The sequence below is a fragment of the Xenopus laevis genome, chromosome 1S, assembly GCF_017654675.1.
Source record: "Xenopus laevis strain J_2021 chromosome 1S, Xenopus_laevis_v10.1, whole genome shotgun sequence".
Taxonomy (NCBI): Eukaryota; Metazoa; Chordata; class Amphibia; order Anura; family Pipidae; genus Xenopus; species Xenopus laevis.
The window spans coordinates 201,962,087-201,981,781 of record NC_054372.1 but is presented as its reverse complement, the minus strand read 5'-3'; the positions used below and the strand labels follow the sequence as shown (position 1 = coordinate 201,981,781).

The 19,695-nt window shown below is 45.1% G+C and overlaps 2 protein-coding genes across 5 annotated transcripts; both read right to left on the bottom strand.

Annotated features, from left to right (window-relative positions):
• Nucleotides 1–574: 574 nt before the first annotated feature.
• rpp25l.S (ribonuclease P/MRP 25kDa subunit-like S homeolog) lies at nucleotides 575–1,900 on the bottom strand. 3 transcript variants are annotated; one of them, NM_001094067.1, is given in 2 exon segments: nucleotides 575–1,407; nucleotides 1,809–1,900. In NM_001094067.1, a coding segment is annotated over 1 exon segment (561 nt). In that variant the 5' UTR covers nucleotides 1,366–1,407; nucleotides 1,809–1,900; the 3' UTR covers nucleotides 575–804.
• A 4,250-nt stretch (nucleotides 1,901–6,150) lies between these two features.
• dctn3.S (dynactin subunit 3 S homeolog) lies at nucleotides 6,151–19,431 on the bottom strand. 2 transcript variants are annotated; one of them, XM_018241870.2, is made up of 7 exons: nucleotides 19,040–19,431; nucleotides 17,097–17,181; nucleotides 16,832–16,918; nucleotides 16,616–16,699; nucleotides 11,484–11,539; nucleotides 11,343–11,402; nucleotides 6,151–6,737 (listed from the first exon to the last, which is right to left on the bottom strand). In XM_018241870.2, the coding sequence occupies exons 1-7, from the start codon at nucleotides 19,121–19,123 to the stop codon at nucleotides 6,648–6,650; spliced, it is 546 nt and encodes a 181-aa protein (XP_018097359.1). In that variant the 5' UTR covers nucleotides 19,124–19,431; the 3' UTR covers nucleotides 6,151–6,647.
• Nucleotides 19,432–19,695: the final 264 nt, after the last annotated feature.

Genomic DNA, 19,695 nt, shown 5'->3' with positions numbered 1-19,695 from the left:
ATCAGGCCGCCGACAGCTTCTTCTCTGCAGCCAGGGAAAGAGATGAGCGACTGTTCTCTGACCCCTCGTGTCGACTGTTTCCTCCTCGTCTTCAAGCTCTTCCGGATTCTCCTCTATCTGCTGACACTTGTGTAGGAGAGGTCCCAGGTCTCTGCTGAACCTTGAGAAGTTATAGTCTTGTTTATAAAATAGTGGAAATGTGGGGTCTATGGCTGCACCTTTGGGGGTTACTACTGAAACCCATTGTTATGGGGGCCCCCAGGGGAGGGCAATATATTTAGGGGGTGCAACACCAAGGAGCACCCGGGCCCCACTAGTTACTGGGGCAGTAAAATGTCAGTGTTGGAACTTTAAGAGAAGAACTTCCAGTTTTCAAACCAGAAATTTGTCTCTTCCCATCCTGAAACTCACTCGAGCCCTCTGCCGACATCATGGAGCCCCCCCTCTGGTGCAAAATGGTGAGTGTAGGGGGGCAGTAAGTTGCCTCAGGCAGAAATGGGGCCACAATCCCCCCTGAATCCAGGAGAGGGAGAACTTGGTGATTATAAGGATTAAAATGGGGGGAGGACACTGGTTCAGTTCAGGGTTTCCTTGTCCTTTAATGAAATCACAGGAATCAACTGACTGTACAGAAATTAGTTTTATATCAGAAGCAGCGAATCCCTTTGGCCCGACACCTCCTCAAATATAACAGTGCCCCCCACAACATACATTGTGCCCCCAATAACATACATTAACATTGTGCTCCCCGGGTGCTGGTGGGTCGGGGGTACAGGACAGTCCCATATAATCCTGGGGGCACAGTTAGAATTTTTTGTGAGCGCCCCCTCTGCCCCCCGTCCCTCTGGATTGTCTCCTCCCCTCCCCCCCAGTCCTGGTGGTGCCGGGGGGCCAGCGCTTGCGCCGGGGGGTCTCCTGCTCCCTCAGTTCCTGGATCCAGTGGGAGTCGCAGGCGCCGGGGGGCTGGTAGCCGGGTTGGGTGGGATCCAGGGGGTCTTTGCTGAGCAGGACACATATAGTGGGGCAGTTCCTCCTGACAGTGAGGGGGTCGAGTCCAACGTCAGGTACAATGGGCTCCCACGTCTCCTCCGTGTGCCGGAAACAGATCCTGGTGACCTGGTGCAGCTGCTGGAGCCTCCGCTTCATGATCTCAACACACGAGATGGTCTTGCCCAGAGCTCGGCCCGAGCCAACGAACAACATCTGCCTCACGCTCTCCCCCTCCATCTTCCCAATGGCAAAGCCCAACAGGTTCCTCATCTTGCTGCCCTCCTGCACCTTCATCTCAATGATGTCCTGGGCCAGGCCTGTGATTGGCTCAGCCAACGGCAACTGCACCACTTGCACCTTCTTGTAGTTCTCCATCTGCAGCAGCAACAACAACAGCAGCAACTCCAGTTCTGTCTCCTGCAACACAAACACATTGACTTTAACTACTGACCCCTCCCCCACACTTATATATACTGACCCCTCCCCCACATGTACCCCCAAACACAGACTTACTACTGACCCCTCCCCCACACTTATATATACTGACCCCTCCCCCACATGTACCCCCAAACACAGACGCTAAACATAGACTGGTACTACTGACCCCCCATGTACTGAGCAATAATAATCACAATGGAGTTGACGTGAAACACAGGAGTCTCCCCCTCAGGCAGAAGGAGGAAGAGGAAACAGAGAGGGTGGGCGGAGCCAGTGTTCCCCGGAAGGAAGTGTCTCACACGAGACCACGTGACGCTGCTCAGTATCAGGAGACTGTGAATATAAAGCCCGGAGTAAAGTGGAGCCGCTGAAACACTTACTGTAAAGTACTGACAACTCGCTCTCACGTCTCACGTGTCTCTCGCAGCGCCGCCATCTAACGACCCAGCCAATCGGCTTCCGGCTTATTAACGTGCGTCCGGCCAATCAGCGCGTGTCTGAGTCAACGTCACTCGCAGAAGAATAAGGCGTAAGTGACGCGCGCCCTCTGCTGGAATTGTCTCTGTATTTGATCCGTTAGACTGTGACGTCCCGATGTGATTCCTCGTCTCCCTCTGATCATTGTCCCCTCCGCTTTACTCACCCACGTTTTACACGGACACAAATTGGTGTCAAATCAGGGAAATGTTTTATTTAGAAAATAAATGTGGGATCAACAAATAAGAAAGTAAAATAGAAATTCTACTTCATTCCTCCCAACTGTCCCTTTTTCAGCAGGTCAGTCCCTCGTTTGTACTGGAAAGTCCCTCTTTTCTCTGCACTGAACAGCCAGAAAAAGAAACAAAGTTTCTCACTTAATTGGCTTTTAGCAGAGAGCCCAGAACAGCTAACAGGTGCAAATAAGATACTTTGTAACAATTTTGAGACACAAAAACACAGTTTAGATAAGGAGAAATATTTTCAAACTTTCATAACCTGCCAAATTTTGTCAAATGAGCATGGTAATTAGGGGGTGTGGCCACAGAAAGGGGTGTGGTCAAAAATTAGGAATTAACACTTGACGTCACCAGGGATGTGGAGAAGCAGCGGGTGGGTTCACTATTTAGTCACAGGGGGGAGGGTAAGAAGATGTTGTCACTTTATAACTTGCCCCCAATCAGCCCAAACCTTATGAGATTTGTGGCCCCTCAGTATCAGGGGGAGACGTCGGTCCATTGAGCCGATTGCCGAGTGTTGGACAAGAGTGGCCCAGTCACTGTGCAAGGCTGGACTTCTCATCAGAGTCTAAAGCAATATCATTATGATACTAAAGGGCAAGTCTTGGCTACTAGTGTTTTTGGCAGGGATGTTGTGTTCTGGATCAATTTCTTCCCTAAACTGATACATTTGTGGGCACAGTAATACCAGACGGAGTTAGTCAGCCCCCAAGACATTGTATTAGGGCAACGGGAGGAGTCCCGAGTCCCAATATGATGTAGTCGTAGAGGGATCAGGTGGAGTCTATAGATCATTTTGAATTGGATTCGTTTATCTCTTGTAGAGATTAATTAATCATTTGCTTTACCTGTTGCAGGTCCGGACTGACAATCTGTGGGTTGTGGCAAATGCCAGAGGGGCTGCTATAAGGTGCCATAGACAGTCAGTATTTAATGGGCTGGTGGGGGCTGATTGGGCCTCTGTGTAACTGAAAGTCCAGGGCCTATTTTACTTCTCAGTCCAGACCTGGTGCCTCTCCCCAGTCCTCATTGTGTAACTGGTGTCACATGGTATAAACTGTAGAAAAGGGGGGGCTGGAGTTTGGGGAGAAGCAAAGAATACAGTGACCAACGTTTTTGGAAGAGAGATTTCATTGTTGGTGCAGAAGGCTCTATCGTTCTCTGGAATTGTCACTGAAAGATCTGCTGAAGTGATAAGTATGAGAAGCAGAGGAGAAGATCTGCAGTTGTTTTTGTTTAATTTCATCTCTGGCCAGTAATGTCCCACTGAGGCCACACACTCATTGTACAATTTGTTGCAAATGGGGTCGCTTGGGATTTCCCCATAATGGCAGGACTGGGGCTTCAGCTCGTACATTTACATTATCTTCTGCCAAGCTTTATAGGGGTCACAATCATTGGAGGATCCGTTAGAATATCAGATATCTTGCAGAACGGTACAGAGATACGCCAGGATCTCCCCCCCCCCCGGTTGAATGTTCTGTGTGTGGCATAGAGTAACCTTTTGACTATGAGAACAGGCAGAGCTTTTTGTAGGGTGTCTGGTGGGAGGGTCATCAGTTTACCCATAATGGTATCGAGTAGGTGAACATTAAATGGTGGGGTATATACAGTATATGGAGGCCAAGGTCAGGGGCTCATTAGGGTAAAAGCAAGCAGTACAAACCCCCCATAATGATCAGTTTTACCTCTAATGGAAACCTCTATGGGTTATAATACCTCTGGCAGGGGAGGAGAGAGTAGCATGATAGGTGCAGCCCCCCATCCGGAGCACAATCTTTCACCTATCACATGGCTTTCCTGCAACATGAGGAGGTCCAGGGTATATTTTTTAACATAATTAAAAAATATAACAAATATCAGTGCCCATTTAACATTGGGGTTCAGTCCCCTGATGTTCCAGGAGAGTAAGTGAAGTGTGCCCTCTTGTGTAGTGAATATTACAGGGTAATGGGAACCACTATGTCTGCCAATACAATGTCATATGGTGTTACGTCATTGAACCACAACATACAGCAATTAACAACATTAATGAACTGACCCAATAAAAACCATTCTTCCCGACCTGACTTAGAACTTGCCAGTTATTAATCCCTTAATTAAATCAAGTAGCGACGTGCTGGTGGGGAGCAAGTAGTTAACGTCTGAGTCTAGTGGGTGGCACAGAAATTCCCTGTCCCCAGCTTGGACCCGCAGTTTAGCCCGGTATAGGAATCCATATTTGACTGCGGTAAAGGTTCCCCGTCGTCGCTGCAGTTGGGCCGAGAAGTCCAGATACACAGAGACCTTCTTGCCCCCCATCATGATATCTGGGTCTGTCTGCAGAATCGCATCTCGGTCTTTGAAGTTGAGGAGCCGGATTAGAAAAGGTCGAGGAGGGCTGCCCAGCGGGGGACTCTTGCTTGGTTCTGGGTGGGCTCTCTCAGTGTTGAACTCATGGACATCAGCAGATTGTGGGTTTGCTCCTGTTTAATGCTCTGCCAGGTCTTTACTGCAGCCGCTTCTTTCACTTGCTCTTTGTTTGTGGCCTTTCTGTCCCACGTTTAGTCTTCAACAAGTGAAATGCAGCTCAATTGGCTTCACATCAGCTCAATATTCCACTTCTTTGCTTTAATAAACTCCTGGGTTGCTTTGGCTCTATGTTTTGGCTCATTATGAGACGCCTCCCAATCAATGTGAGTGCATTTAGCTGGAGCAGACAGTGTCTCTGAAGAGCTCACAATTCATTCACTAGTGTCCCACTGGCAGCCATGCACCCTAAGCCATCACACTGCCCCCCAAATGTTTTATACACAACTGTGCTATGCTTTGGATCATCAGCTCTTCCCAAGCCTTCTCCACACTTTTTTACTCTTGCCATCATTCTGCTAGAGCTTCATCTTGGTTTCATCTGTCCAAACAATGGTTTTCCACAACTGTGCGGCTTCTTTAGTCCAATGTAGCCTTTGTATTGTTGGTGCTTATGAGTGGCTTGTACCTTGCAGTGCCCCCTCTGTATTTACTTCATACAGTCTTCTCTTTATGGCAGACTTGGATATGGAGACTCTACCTCCTGGAGACTGTTCTTCACTTGTTTGGCTCTTGTCAAGGGCTTTCTCTTCATGGAAATGATTCTGAGATCATCCACCACTGTTGTCTTCAGTGGACGTCCAGGTCTTTTTGTGTTGCCGAGTTCACCAGTGATTTCTTTCTTTCTCACCATGTACCAAACTGGAGATTTTGCCTCTCCTAATATTGGAGCCATTTCTCGGATGGGTTTTTTCTGTTTTTGCAGCTTAAGGAGGACTTGTTTGACCTGCATGGAGAGCTCCTTTGTCCTCATGTTGTCTCTTCCCCCCTCAAATCAACTCCAGGCCTTTATCTGCTTCATTGAAAAAAAACCTTTAGTTCCTCACATGTTATACAATCTTTTTGTTCACTTTGAGCCCCTTCCCCCCTTGGCAGAAATCCCAATAGTTTCAGAACCAGTGAGGAGCCCAACACTGTCTGTACAACAGGAGTAACAGGAGTGTAACTTGTGAGTAGCACAATATTCTGTATGAGATTGTACAATCAGCTTGCACTCTATACAGCACCACAATGATCCCTAATATGTATATAAAGTGCAGTACAATTCCCCAGTGAGCTTGCACTCTATACAGCACCATAATAAGCCCCAATATGTATATAAAGTGCAGTAGAATTCCCCAGTGAGCTTGCACATTTATACAGCACCACAATCATCCCTAATATGTATATAATGTGCAGCAGAATTGCCCAGCGAGCTTGCACTCTATACAGCACCACAATCATCCCTAATATGTATATAATGTGCAGTCAAATTCCCCAGTGAGCTTGCACTCTATACAGCACCACAATAATCCCCAATATGTATATAAAGTGCAGTATAATTCCCCAGTGAGCTTGCACTCTATATAGTACTGATGATCCTCAATATGTATATAAAGGACAGCAGAATTGCCCAGTGAGCTTGCACTTTCCCCCCAGAAGTATTGAGTGAGATCACTATGGTTACATGGAGTTTATTGAGCATGTGGGGGGTGCATCCATATAAATGACAGATGGGGGGGGGGTATATAATAGCAATAAATAAAGTAGGGTTTGCCAAGGGTGGGACAGATACAATCAGGTGGCCCCTGATATTAAAGTTGGGAGCCAAATTCAGTTCCCAGATCCCCCCCCCTAGAATAAAAGGGGTAAATGGCCCTCGCTGCATTGGGATCTGGGGGTTCTGATCGTCTATGGGCCCTGGTACAGATCAGCTGTATCTTATATAGACTAGTAATGGAACCCCCACACTTTCTATACAGCACCCCAAATACAGATGCAATCTTTTATACCTGGGGCCCCTCCCCCTCTTTATCACAGAGACCAATCCTGGCAGTGGGACCTGGACTCTATCCCCAGTGAAGAGCAGGGCGGGGCCATGTGCAGGGGGAGGAGTCACAGGACAGTCTATAGGTTATAGTGCAACAGCAGCAGCTATAACCAGCAGGGCAGCGCTCATTCTGGAAGGTTCTTGGGTTGCTTTGCAGCTTCCAGCTGGGACACAGTCTCATCCCACAGTACAAACTGCTTGGAGAGGAGAACAGCCTGGGTCACAATGTTAAGGTGCAACATAGTAACATCGGCTGAAAAAAATACACGTCCATCAAGTGCCACCTTATGTCTATATATAACCTGCCTAACTGCCAGCTGATCCAGAGAGCCCTTATGTCTATATATAACCTGCCTAACTGCCAGCTGATCCAGAGAGCCATTATGTCTATATATAACCTGCCTAACTGCCAGCTGATCCAGAGAGCCCTTATGTCTATATATAACCTGCCTAACTGCCAGCTGATCCAGAGAGCCCTTATGTCTATATATAACCTGCCTAACTGCCAGCTGATCCAGAGAGCCCTTATGTCTATATATAACCTGCCTAACTGCCAGCTGATCCAGAGAGCCCTTATGTCTATATATAACCTGCCTAACTGCCAGCTGATCCAGAGAGCCCTTATGTCTATATATAACCTGCCTAACTGCCAGCTGATCCAGAGAGCCCTTATGTCTATATATAACCTGCCTAACTGCCAGCTGATCCAGAGAGCCCTTATGTCTATATATAACCTGCCTAACTGCCAGCTGATCCAGAGAGCCCTTAGGTCTATATATAACCTGCCTAACTGCCAGCTGATCCAGAGAGCCCTTATGTCTATATATAACCTGCCTAACTGCCAGCTGATCCAGAGAACCCTTATGTCTATATATAACCTGCCTAACTGCCAGCTGATCCAGAGAGCCCTTATGTCTATATATAACCTGCCTAACTGCCAGCTGATCCAGAGAGCCCTTAGGTCTATATATAACCTGCCTAACTGCCAGCTGATCCAGAGAACCCTTATGTCTATATATAACCTGCCTAACTGCCAGCTGATCCAGAGAGCCCTTATGTCTATATATAACCTGCCTAACTGCCAGCTGATCCAGAGAGCCCTTATGTCTATATATAACCTGCCTAACTGCCAGCTGATCCAGAGAGCCCTTATGTCTATATATAACCTGCCTAACTGCCAGCTGATCCAGAGAGCCCTTATGTCTATATATAACCTGCCTAACTGCCAGCTGATCCAGAGAGCCCTTATGTCTATATATAACCTGCCTAACTGCCAGCTGATCCAGAGAGCCCTTAGGTCTATATATAACCTGCCTAACTGCCAGCTGATCCAGAGAACCCTTATGTCTATATATAACCTGCCTAACTGCCAGCTGATCCAGAGAGCCCTTATGTCTATATATAACCTGCCTAACTGCCAGCTGATCCAGAGAGCCCTTAGGTCTATATATAACCTGCCTAACTGCCAGCTGATCCAGAGAACCCTTATGTCTATATATAACCTGCCTAACTGCCAGCTGATCCAGAGAGCCCTTATGTCTATATATAACCTGCCTAACTGCCAGCTGATCCAGAGAGCCCTTATGTCTATATATAACCTGCCTAACTGCCAGCTGATCCAGAGAGCCCTTATGTCTATATATAACCTGCCTAACTGCCAGCTGATCCATAAAGCCCTTATGTCTATATATAACCTGCCTAACTGCCAGCTGATCCAGAGAACCCTTATGTCTATATATAACCTGCCTAACTGCCAGCTGATCCAGAGAGCCCTTATGTCTATATATAACCTGCCTGCCAGCTGATCCATAAAGCCCTTATGTCTATATATATAACCTGCCTAACTGCCAGCTGATCCAGAGAACCCTTATGTCTATATATAACCTGCCTAACTGCCAGCTGATCCATAAAGCCCTTATGTCTATATATATAACCTGCCTAACTGCCAGCTGATCCAGAGAACCCTTATGTCTATATATAACCTGCCTAACTGCCAGCTGATCCAGAGAGCCCTTATGTCCATATATAACCTGCCTAACTGCCAGCTGATCCATAAAGCCCTTATGTCTATATATAACCTGCCAAACTGCCAGCTGATCCAGAGAGCCATTATGTCTATATATATAACCTTCCTAACTGCCAGCTGATCCAGAGAACCCTTATGTCTATATATAAAACCTGCCTAACTGCCAGCTGATCCATAAAGCCCTTATGTCTATATATAACCTGCCTAACTGCCAGCTGATCCAGAGAACCCTTATGTCTATATATAACCTGCCTAACTGCCAGCTGATCCAGAGAGCCCTTATGTCTATATATAACCTGCCTAACTGCCAGCTGATCCAGAGAGCCCTTATGTCTATATATAACCTGCCTAACTGCCAGCTGATCCAGAGAGCCCTTAGGTCTATTTATAACCTGCCTAACTGCCAGCTGATCCAGAGAACCCTTATGTCTATATATAACCTGCCTAACTGCCAGCTGATCCAGAGAGCCCTTATGTCTATATATAACCTGCCTAACTGCCAGCTGATCCAGAGAGCCCTTATGTCTATATATAAGCTGCCTAACTGCCAGCTGATCCAGAGAGCCCTTATGTCTATATATAACCTGCCTAACTGCCAGCTGATCCATAAAGCCCTTATGTCTATATATAACCTGCCTAACTGCCAGCTGATCCAGAGAACCCTTATGTCTATATATAACCTGCCTAACTGCCAGCTGATCCAGAGAGCCCTTATGTCTATATATAACCTGCCTAACTGCCAGCTGATCCATAAAGCCCTTATGTCTATATATATAACCTGCCTAACTGCCAGCTGATCCAGAGAACCCTTATGTCTATATATAACCTGCCTAACTGCCAGCTGATCCAGAGAGCCCTTATGTCCATATATAACCTGCCTAACTGCCAGCTGATCCATAAAGCCCTTATGTCTATATATAACCTGCCAAACTGCCAGCTGATCCAGAGAGCCATTATGTCTATATATATAACCTGCCTAACTGCCAGCTGATCCAGAGAACCCTTATGTCTATATATAAAACCTGCCTAACTGCCAGCTGATCCATAAAGCCCTTATGTCTATATATAACCTGCCTAACTGCCAGCTGATCCAGAGAACCCTTATGTCTATATATAACCTGCCTAACTGCCAGCTGATCCAGAGAGCCCTTATGTCTATATATAACCTGCCTAACTGCCAGCTGATCCAGAGAGCCCTTATGTCTATATATAACCTGCCTAACTGCCAGCTGATCCAGAGAGCCCTTAGGTCTATATATAACCTGCCTAACTGCCAGCTGATCCAGAGAACCCTTATGTCTATATATAACCTGCCTAACTGCCAGCTGATCCAGAGAGCCCTTATGTCTATATATAACCTGCCTAACTGCCAGCTGATCCAGAGAGCCCTTATGTCTATATATAACCTGCCTAACTGCCAGCTGATCCAGAGAGCCCTTATGTCTATATATAACCTGCCTAACTGCCAGCTGATCCATAAAGCCATTATGTCTATATATAACCTGCCTAACTGCCAGCTGATCCAGAGAACCCTTATGTCTATATATAACCTGCCTAACTGCCAGCTGATCCAGAGAGCCCTTATGTCTATATATAACCTGCCTAACTGCCAGCTGATCCATAAAGCCCTTATGTCTATATATATAACCTGCCTAACTGCCAGCTGATCCAGAGAACCCTTATGTCTATATATAACCTGCCTAACTGCCAGCTGATCCAGAGAGCCCTTATGTCCATATATAACCTGCCTAACTGCCAGCTGATCCATAAAGCCCTTATGTCTATATATAACCTGCCAAACTGCCAGCTGATCCAGAGAGCCATTATGTCTATATATATAACCTGCCTAACTGCCAGCTGATCCAGAGAACCCTTTTGTCTATATATAAAACCTGCCTAACTGCCAGCTGATCCATAAAGCCCTTATGTCTATATATAACCTGCCTAACTGCCAGCTGATCCAGAGAACCCTTATGTCTATATATAACCTGCCTAACTGCCAGCTGATCCAGAGAGCCCTTATGTCTATATATAACCTGCCTAACTGCCAGCTGATCCAGAGAGCCCTTAGGTCTATATATAACCTGCCTAACTGCCAGCTGATCCAGAGAACCCTTAGGTCTATATATAACCTGCCTAACTGCCAGCTGATCCAGAGAGCCCTTATGTCTATATATAACCTGCCTAACTGCCAGCTGATCCAGAGAGCCCTTATGTCTATATATAACCTGCCTAACTGCCAGCTGATCCAGAGAGCCCTTATGTCTATATATAACCTGCCTAACTGCCAGCTGATCCAGAGAGCCCTTATGTCTATATATAACCTGCCTAACTGCCAGCTGATCCAGAGAACCCTTATGTCTATATATAACCTGCCTAACTGCCAGCTGATCCAGAGAGCCCTTATGTCTATATATAACCTGCCTAACTGCCAGCTGATCCATAAAGCCCTTATGTCTATATATATAACCTGCCTAACTGCCAGCTGATCCAGAGAACCCTTATGTCTATATATAACCTGCCTAACTGCCAGCTGATCCAGAGAACCCTTATGTCTATATATAACCTGCCTAACTGCCAGCTGATCCAGAGAGCCCTTATGTCTATATATAACCTGCCTAACTGCCAGCTGATCCAGAGAACCCTTATGTCTATATATAACCTGCCTAACTGCCAGCTGATCCAGAGAGCCCTTATGTCTATATATAACCTGCCTAACTGCCAGCTGATCCAGAGAGCCCTACCAACAGATAGATGTCATCACGGCACTACTCTGTGCGCATGGAAAGGATACCATCTTGTTATAATCCTCTAGCAGCCGTTTGGTTTCGCCTGTGATCTCCTCACTCTGATCCTGGGTAGAGAAAGAAAGCAAGAGGGGTAACAGGGGGTTATGGGGAGGGTATAAGGGGGTATAATGGGAGGGGCCACTTACCTGCTGCTTTATGTGGATCTGGGAGAGAGTCTGGAGCCGGGAGGCCTGGCCTGGAACTGCTGCAGAGACAAGAGCGAAGGTATTATATCCTTGTAACTCCCTGCACCCTGTATCCCTGCTTCAGTACTTTGTATAAGTGTGGGCTCAGTAATCCCCACAATCACTACTTGTAGCATTCCGGGGGGGGGGGGGGAATAGATCTCTGACACCCAAAGACCCTTGGGCTATGATTGTCAGCTGTACGTGCCACTATGAAAACTATCCCCCAGCTCACCCTGGGCCCTTTCCTCTAAATCCTGTTGGGGAAGTTATGAGAGGGGGGGGGGGTTCTGACAGTGGAACGGCTCATTCCAGCTGCCTGGGGGTGCAGATAAATACATCATGTGACTGCTTACTATTTGCTGTCCTATTGATTGCTATTGTGTAACGTGGCAGTTTAGCAGACTAGGATGAGCTGCAATTATTATACTGACATGTTATCAACAATGTATAACATTCAATAAAGAATTACATAGAAAAACTAGAGAGGTACATTTCCTGAAGAAAATGTGAGTGGTGCTTGCCGTGGCAAAACTCAGGCCCAAATCTGATTGGCTGTTGTTGCCCCGCCCCTTTTTTTCCTAATTGTGAACCACAGTCACTCAGTGACTAACATACCAAAGTTTGGGAATGCTGTCATTTAATGTGTAAAAATGGCAGCATTTCTATTTTTTTCTATTGAAAATCAATGAATGAAATTTGATTGGTTGTTGGTGGCTCCGCCCACTTTTTCTAAACTTGAAGTGGAAACCCCCAGCGACCACATTTGTGATATTCAAGGTCCCTGACATCAATACTGAGAGAATGGCAGCCTTCTTAATTGTTCCCATTAAAACCAATCAAAGAAATCTGATTGGTTGGTTTTGGCTCCACCCACTTTTCTTAATTTTAATCCCAGTCCCCCAGTGACCAACTGTGCCAAGTTTGAGGACCCTGCCATTAACCGTCTAAGAGCGGCAGCAGTTTAACATTTTCCTATTTAATTGAATGGCTGAAATTTGATTGGCTGTTGTAGACTCCGCCCACTTTTTGTAAATTTTGGCTGCAGTCACCCAGTGACCCACGGTGCCAAGTTTGGGAGCTCTGGCTTTATTACTGTGAGAATTACAGCTGTTTACATTTTCTCATTGAAGTCAATTGGGAAAATCTGATTGGTTGTTTGCGGCTCCGCTCACTTTTTTGGGTCCCCAAAATAGGACAGAAAAGTCACAACACCCCATTCCCGAATAAACTGAACGGTTTGACACCTCATTCATGGGTCTGCGACAAACTAATTATTCGATAAATTCCCCATTATAAGTCAATGGGGCAAATTTGGGGACCTCTCCTGCCCCGGGGGTAAAACTTATACCCTCGTGTGGGGTATCATCTGACACAGGTCGCAAACCTCTTCAAATGTGGTAAATTTAACGTTTCTACAAGATTCCCTCTCTGCGCTAGAATCCGTCAAAAGTTGGCCTCAATGTTAATCTATGGGACTTTTCGGGGTGGTTAACCACCCACCCCTTAGAAAAGTCATACCACCCCATTCCCGATTAAGCCGCACGATTTGACACCTCATTCATGGGTCTAGGACAAACGGTGCGGGACTAGTTACGCGCCAAACTTTCATACGGAAGAAGAATAAAAATAAGTTTGCAAGATAACAGTAGTGATGCTTTGCTTCGCAAGCACCACTAACTAACTTCAACTTCCTAAAGCCAACTAAATCTAACTAAAGCCAACTTAAGCCAACTAAAAGCAACTAAATCTAACTAAAGCCAACTGAAGCCAACTAAAAGCCAACTAAAGCCAACTAAAGCCAACTAAAGCCAACTGAAGCCAACTGAAGCCAACTGAAGCCAACTGAAGCCAACTGAAGCCAACTGAAGCCAACTGAAGCCAACTGAAGCCAACTAAATCCAACTGAAGCCAACTGAAGCCAACTAAAGCCAACTAAAGCCAACTAAAGCCAACTAAATCCAACTAAAGCCAACTAAATCCAACTAAAGCCAACTAAAAGCCAACTAAAAGCCAACTAAAGCCAACTAAAAGGCCACTTAACCCAAGTAAAACTGACTAAAGTCAACGAAAGCTAACTAAAGCTAATTTAAGCCAATTAATCTAACTAAAGCCAAATAAATCGGACTAAAGCCAACTAAAACTAACTAAAGCCAACTAAATCTAACTAAAGCTAACTAAATCTAACTAAAGCTAACTAAGCCAGTGTATGTAAAGACAATCAGAAAACAAGAAAAGGCCATTTATCCTCGGGAATGTTGCACTGCCCAATAAACATTCATTTTACAACTGAAGGAAGAGAGATATTTCACTACTAGTACTGGAGTCCCAGGTCCATAAGTGACGAGACCATATACACCTAATAGACTCATTATTTCCTTTTGTTTTTACTAATAAAGCTTCCTGCAAACTGAGCTGCTTCAGGTAAGAAATGATTCTGATAATGAGGGGGACTCTTTGTAGCCAATAATTAAATAAAGCTTTCCTGGAAGCAGCTAGAAATAGGGGAAATAGATTTTATCTTAGAAATTGAAGAAAACAGTATCTAGATGCAATAAAGTAGAACATGGAGAAAATGTAATATTTATTTTCAGTCTAATCGATAGTCATAGATAATGGAAAAGAGACACATTAGACACTAAGGACAATATGATACGGGACTAGTAGAGGAACCTTTAGAAAACATTTCCCATAGTCTAAGTGGATTGGCTTAAAATGCTGTATCCTCCAACTCTCTCTCTATTATAATTATACACAGTCAGGCCCATAAATCTTTGGACAGAAACAATGTTTATCTAATTTTGGTTCTGTACATGACCACAATGAATATTAAATGAAACAACTCAGATGCAGTTGAACTGCAGACTTTCAGCTTTAATTCAGTGGGTTGAACAAAAAGATTGTATAAAATGTGAGGAACTAAAGCCTTTATTTAACACAATCACTTCATTTCAGGGTCTCACAAGTAATTGTACAAATGAAATGTTCATGTCTAATAGTTGGTAGAAAATCCTTTGCTGACAATGACAGGCTGAAGTGTTGAACTCATGGACATCAGCAGATTGTGGGTTTGCTCCTGTTTAATGCTCTGCCAGGTCTTTACTGCAGCCGCTTCTTTCACTTGCTCTTTGTTTGTGGCCTTTCTGTCCCACGTTTAGTCTTCAACAAGTGAAATGCAGCTCAATTGGCTTCACATCAGCTCAATATTCCACTTCTTTGCTTTAATAAACTCCTGGGTTGCTTTGGCTCTATGTTTTGGCTCATTATGAGACGCCTCCCAATCAATGTGAGTGCATTTAGCTGGAGCAGACAGTGTCTCTGAAGAGCTCACAATTCATTCACTAGTGTCCCACTGGCAGCCATGCACCCCAAGCCATCACACTGCCCCCCAAATGTTTTATACACAACTGTGCTATGCTTTGGATCATCAGCTCTTCCCAAGCCTTCTCCACACTTTTTTACTCTTGCCATCATTCTGCTAGAGCTTCATCTTGGTTTCATCTGTCCAAACAATGGTTTTCCACAACTGTGCGGCTTCTTTAGTCCAATGTAGCCTTTGTATTGTTGGTGCTTATGAGTGGCTTGTACCTTGCAGTGCCCCCTCTGTATTTACTTCATACAGTCTTCTCTTTATGGCAGACTTGGATATGGAGACTCGACCTCCTGGAGACTGTTCTTCACTTGTTTGGCTCTTGTGAAGGGCTTTCTCTTCCCCATGGAAATGATTCTGAGATCATCCACCACTGTTGTCTTCCATGGACGTCCAGGTCTTTTTGTGTTGCTGAGTTCACCAGTGATTTCTTTCTTTCTCACCATGTACCAAACTGGAGATTTTGCCTCTCCTAATATTGGAGACATTTCTCACATGGGTTTTTTCTGTTTTTGCAGCTTAAGGAGGACTTGTTTCACCTGCATGGAGAGCTCCTGTGTCCTCATGTTGTCTGTTCCACATACATCCCCCCCCCCCTCAAATCAACTCCAGGGCTTTTATCTGCTTCATTGATAATGACATAACCAAGGAATTGCCCCACCTGCCCATGAAATAGACTTTGACTCAATGGTCCAATTACTTGTGAGCCCCTGAAATGAAATGATTGAGTTAATAAAAGTCTTTAGTTCCTCACATTTTTATACAATCTTTTTGTTCAACCCACTGAATTAAAGCTGAAAGTCTGCAGTTCAACTACATCTGAGTTGTTTCATTTAAACTTCATTGTGGTAAAATGTACAGAACCAACATTAAAAATAAGTTGTCTCTGTCCAAAGATTAATGGGCCTGACTGTATAAACTTCACTAAATCAGAGGGGGAGACTCAAAAAAACAACTCAGCCCATTTGGTAGAAACCTTTAGTAGTGGGTGTGGGTCTGACCCATAATCATTCCAGAATTTTTAGATGAATATTAATAGAAATTGAAGAAGGGAGATCCAAACACTGTGCCAAATCTTCAGTTGCCTGAGGTCACATAATAATAAAGAAAGTAATAAAGAAAGGCGCATTAACAAGTCAGGTAATAACATCTATCAGATTCATAAAGTTTATACTTGTTTATTTGTTTTTGAGTCCTGACAAAGATATCGATGTCTCGTTGAGGGGATCTAGTAAGTCTTTTACGAAGACTAGTAATTTCTCTTTATAGAAAAATAAAAAGGAATCCGATTTTGGAAAGTCTGAAGGTTTAAGTAAGAGCATAGCCGGCATAATAAATATTATATTATATAGCTGTAACTATGTCCAGAGAATAAATGTTTCCACACTCAATCATGAAAGAGACGATTCTTCCTAAAATCACAAGGAACATTTCTCTATTCACTGTAAAACAGATAAAATATCAAAGTGGGGTTCTGGAAAAACTTCAATGTCAGGATTAGTAAATATTACCCTGAGAGATCCACTCAATGAGATATCTGCTGAGGGCTGATATATTGAAAGCTCTGAAATAGGAGAGATTTAAAACTCCAAATTTAACTGGGGATCTTTGCTTTTTTACCATTCCAAATAAACGTAATTAAAGTAGAATTGAGTTTCCTCATATCTGAATGTTTAATAAGCAAAGAGAGATGAATGACTGGCGATATCAGCTGCTCCATTACCTGTGATGTGATCACTGTCCAGATATGAGGTGAGACTGTGCAGTTGCTCCAGCAGCTCCGCCTGTGCCACAATGTACTGCTCCTCTGCACAAGGGAAACACTTACATGTTACACGGGCATTACGCTGCATGGCGGCACACGGGCATTACACTGTATTACACTGAGCCATTCCAATTGTAATGGGACCCCCCAAAATTGTGTTTAGCAATGAGGTACCTGCCAAGATGAACTCCAGCTTCATGGCATCAGGAAGGGCAATTCTGTCGATGTACTGAGGCTCCAGATACTTCATCAGGTCTTCAACTAATGGGGCAAATAGTCACATGAGACTGGCACCGTCCAATCAGAACTGAGAGGGACAAACACACTCTGCGGGACCCCCCAAAACTTCTTCCCCACAAATGGAAATAGGTCTCACGTACCCAATAAAATCTTCCCTATAATATGGGAGGGAGAATGAGCCAATAGGAGCAGCACTTACTTTTCTTATAGAGAGTCTTTACTCGCTCACGTTTGGCAGCGATATTCCCAAGTGCCACTTGAGCTTTCAGCAGCCCAACTGCCACCTGCACAATGATAATGGCACAGACTGGCACATCATTTATATACACAAACATACATATATATATATATATATATATATACATACACTGGCACTGTGCGCCAATCTCCTTGTTTAATGTATTAGTGGCACCGCACTGCTTACACTCACACACACGGGCTGTTATGAAACCAGGAGTTGTGTGTCAGCACCACAATGGTCCCCTTTAAATTAACTGTTAGTATGACGTAGAGAGTGATATTCGAGACAATTTGTAATTGGTTTTCATTTTTTTTATTATTTGTGGTTTTTGACTTACCGTATATACTCGTGTATTAGCCGAGTTTTTCAGCACTTAAAATGTGCTGAAAAAGTCTACCTCGGCTTATACGCGAGTCACTGGGTGCGCACAGGGGTTTCAAGACTAAGGGACCCGGCGCTAGGACCCTGTGGCAGTGTAGTAGGCGGAAGTGACGTGCAGAGCTTGACGAACATGCGATGTTATGCCGGCTGTTAATCTTTGCTTGCCGCAAAGGAAACAAGATCCAGCAGTGCAGAGAGGGAGAAAGCAGCCTGTCAGCCTGTCAGCAACTGTGAGAAAAAGGGGAAGGTGGAGAGAAGCGGCTTTCAGAGATCGAGCTGTGAGTGAAATGATTCAGAGAGGAGGAGGAGAGAGAAAGACGGCTGTGACAGTAGGGGCGGGAGAGGTGGAGAGAACGGACTTTCAGAAGTCGGGCTGTGAGAGGAGAGGTGGACAGAAAATTGGCTTTGATAGAAACAGAGGCAAGAAACAGGGGAAAGAAAACGGATGCAAATCTAACTTTTGTCTTACAGTTTAAAGGCACTGTGACTGGTGCAGAGAGAGGAAGGGAAAGATATGGAAGCAAATGGTTAGAGGAAAGAGTTAAAAAGGGCCCTGTGTGGATACTGTCTCTCCCCATTGAAATGTAGGAACTTCCCTTTTTAAGTTCAGCATTTATTATTTAGTGTGCCTATAATGTACTCCCTGTTATAAAATATAAGGATATGTTATATCCCAGAGGTTCATGACTATATAAAAGCCTGGGAAGCCAGCGCTTATGTGCTCTTACATGCACAGGGACTAGGTTTGCCCGATGCTGCTTGCGCTTCTGCGCTAGGTGACATTTTACCAGAAGCTGCTGCATTTCTCACCCTAGGCTTATACGCGAGTCAATACGTTTTCCCAGTTTTTTGTAGGTAAAATTAGGTACCTCGGCTTATACACGGGTCAGCTTATACACGAGTATATACGGTATTTAGCTTTTTATTCAGCAGCTCTCCAGTTTGTAATTTCAGCCATCTGGTTGCTAGGGTCCAAATTCCCCTAGCAACCATGCACTGACTTGAATAATAAAGTGGAATATAAATAAAAGAGGGCTTAGGTCTCCTTTAAGCAGCTTTTCAGTTTGCCATTTCAGCAATCTAGTTGCTAGGGTCCAAATCCCCCTAGCAACTGTGCATTGATTTGAATAAGAAACTGGAATATGAATAGGAGAGGGACTGAATAGAAAGATGAGTAATAAAGCATAGCAATAGCAATACATTTGTAGCCTTACAGAGCATTTGTTTTTTAGATGGGGTCACTGACCCCCATTTGAAAGCTGGAAAGAGTCAGAAGAAGAAGGTATAAAGTATTAGTATCACACTGAAATGAGGGGAAGCTGGGAGGAGGAGTCCCTGTAGGGGAGGGTTACAGGGGATGCTGGGATGAGGAGCGGAAGGGGGAGGAGCTGTAGGGGAGGGTTTAAGAGGATGCTGGGAGGAGGAGGAGCTGTAGGGGAGGGTTACAGGGGGAGGAGCTGTACAACACAATGGGTAAGACAAGTCGGGAGTAGTAGTCAGTGGATGATGCTGGGAGTTACCTTCCTGGGTTCGGCCCCGCTCCGCCCGTACAGCCGCCTGTCCACCTCCTGCAAGCGGTTCAGCATCTCCCGTAGTTCCGACATCCTCACACCCTGACAGATATTACAGCCTCTTCCGGGCGTAACAGGAAATAAATGGCAGAAATGAGGAGGAGGCGTGGAACGCAGCGGATATAGAAACGGCAAGAGGAGGGGCGGGGTCGAGTCACGTGTTACTTTCAGAAGTAGTTCGGCTGCCTCAGAGCTGCTGACAGTCGGTTTCACGCCGCAAGGAGCAGCCAGGTCGCTGTGTTTTCACCTTGTTACTCGTTCTCGAGAGGAAAGTTCGGGGCTCTGTCATGTTGTTTGTGCCGGGCCTGACCGCTAGGGGCAGCAAAGAAATGAATCTCTTGTTTTGTACGTGTGGCTCCCCCTAGTGACACAGACTGTAATAATAGCCCCGCCCCCGGCACCCACATTTCATTGGTCACTGGGAACTAAGGGAACGCCTCCGAGGCTCTCCGAGCGAGTAAAACACAAGAACGTCCTGTGCCTCCCTCTATCTCCTGCGCTTATTGGCCGGCGCGGGGTCACGTGGGCACTTAATAAGGACAGGGTTGGACAGTGGGAATTCACTGCTGGGCCTCACCGACCCCACAGTTGTCAGGTTGATGGTT

Excerpts from the sequence above, each read along its gene's own strand:
- rpp25l.S (XM_018241871.2), bottom strand. The coding sequence starts at position 1,365 with ATGGAGAACTACAAGAAGGTGCAAGTGGTGCAGTTGCCGTTGGCTGAG.
- dctn3.S (XM_018241870.2), bottom strand. The coding sequence starts at position 19,123 with ATGTCGGAACTACGGGAGATGCTGAACCGCTTGCAGGAGGTGGACAGG. Across the intron at positions 16,919-17,096 it reads AAAGACTCTCTATAAGAAAA|TTGAAGACCTGATGAAGTAT; the intron begins GTAAGTGCTGCT and ends TTGCCCCATTAG. Across the intron at positions 11,540-16,615 it reads GGACAGTGATCACATCACAG|TTCCAGGCCAGGCCTCCCGG; the intron begins GTAATGGAGCAG and ends TCTCTGCAGCAG.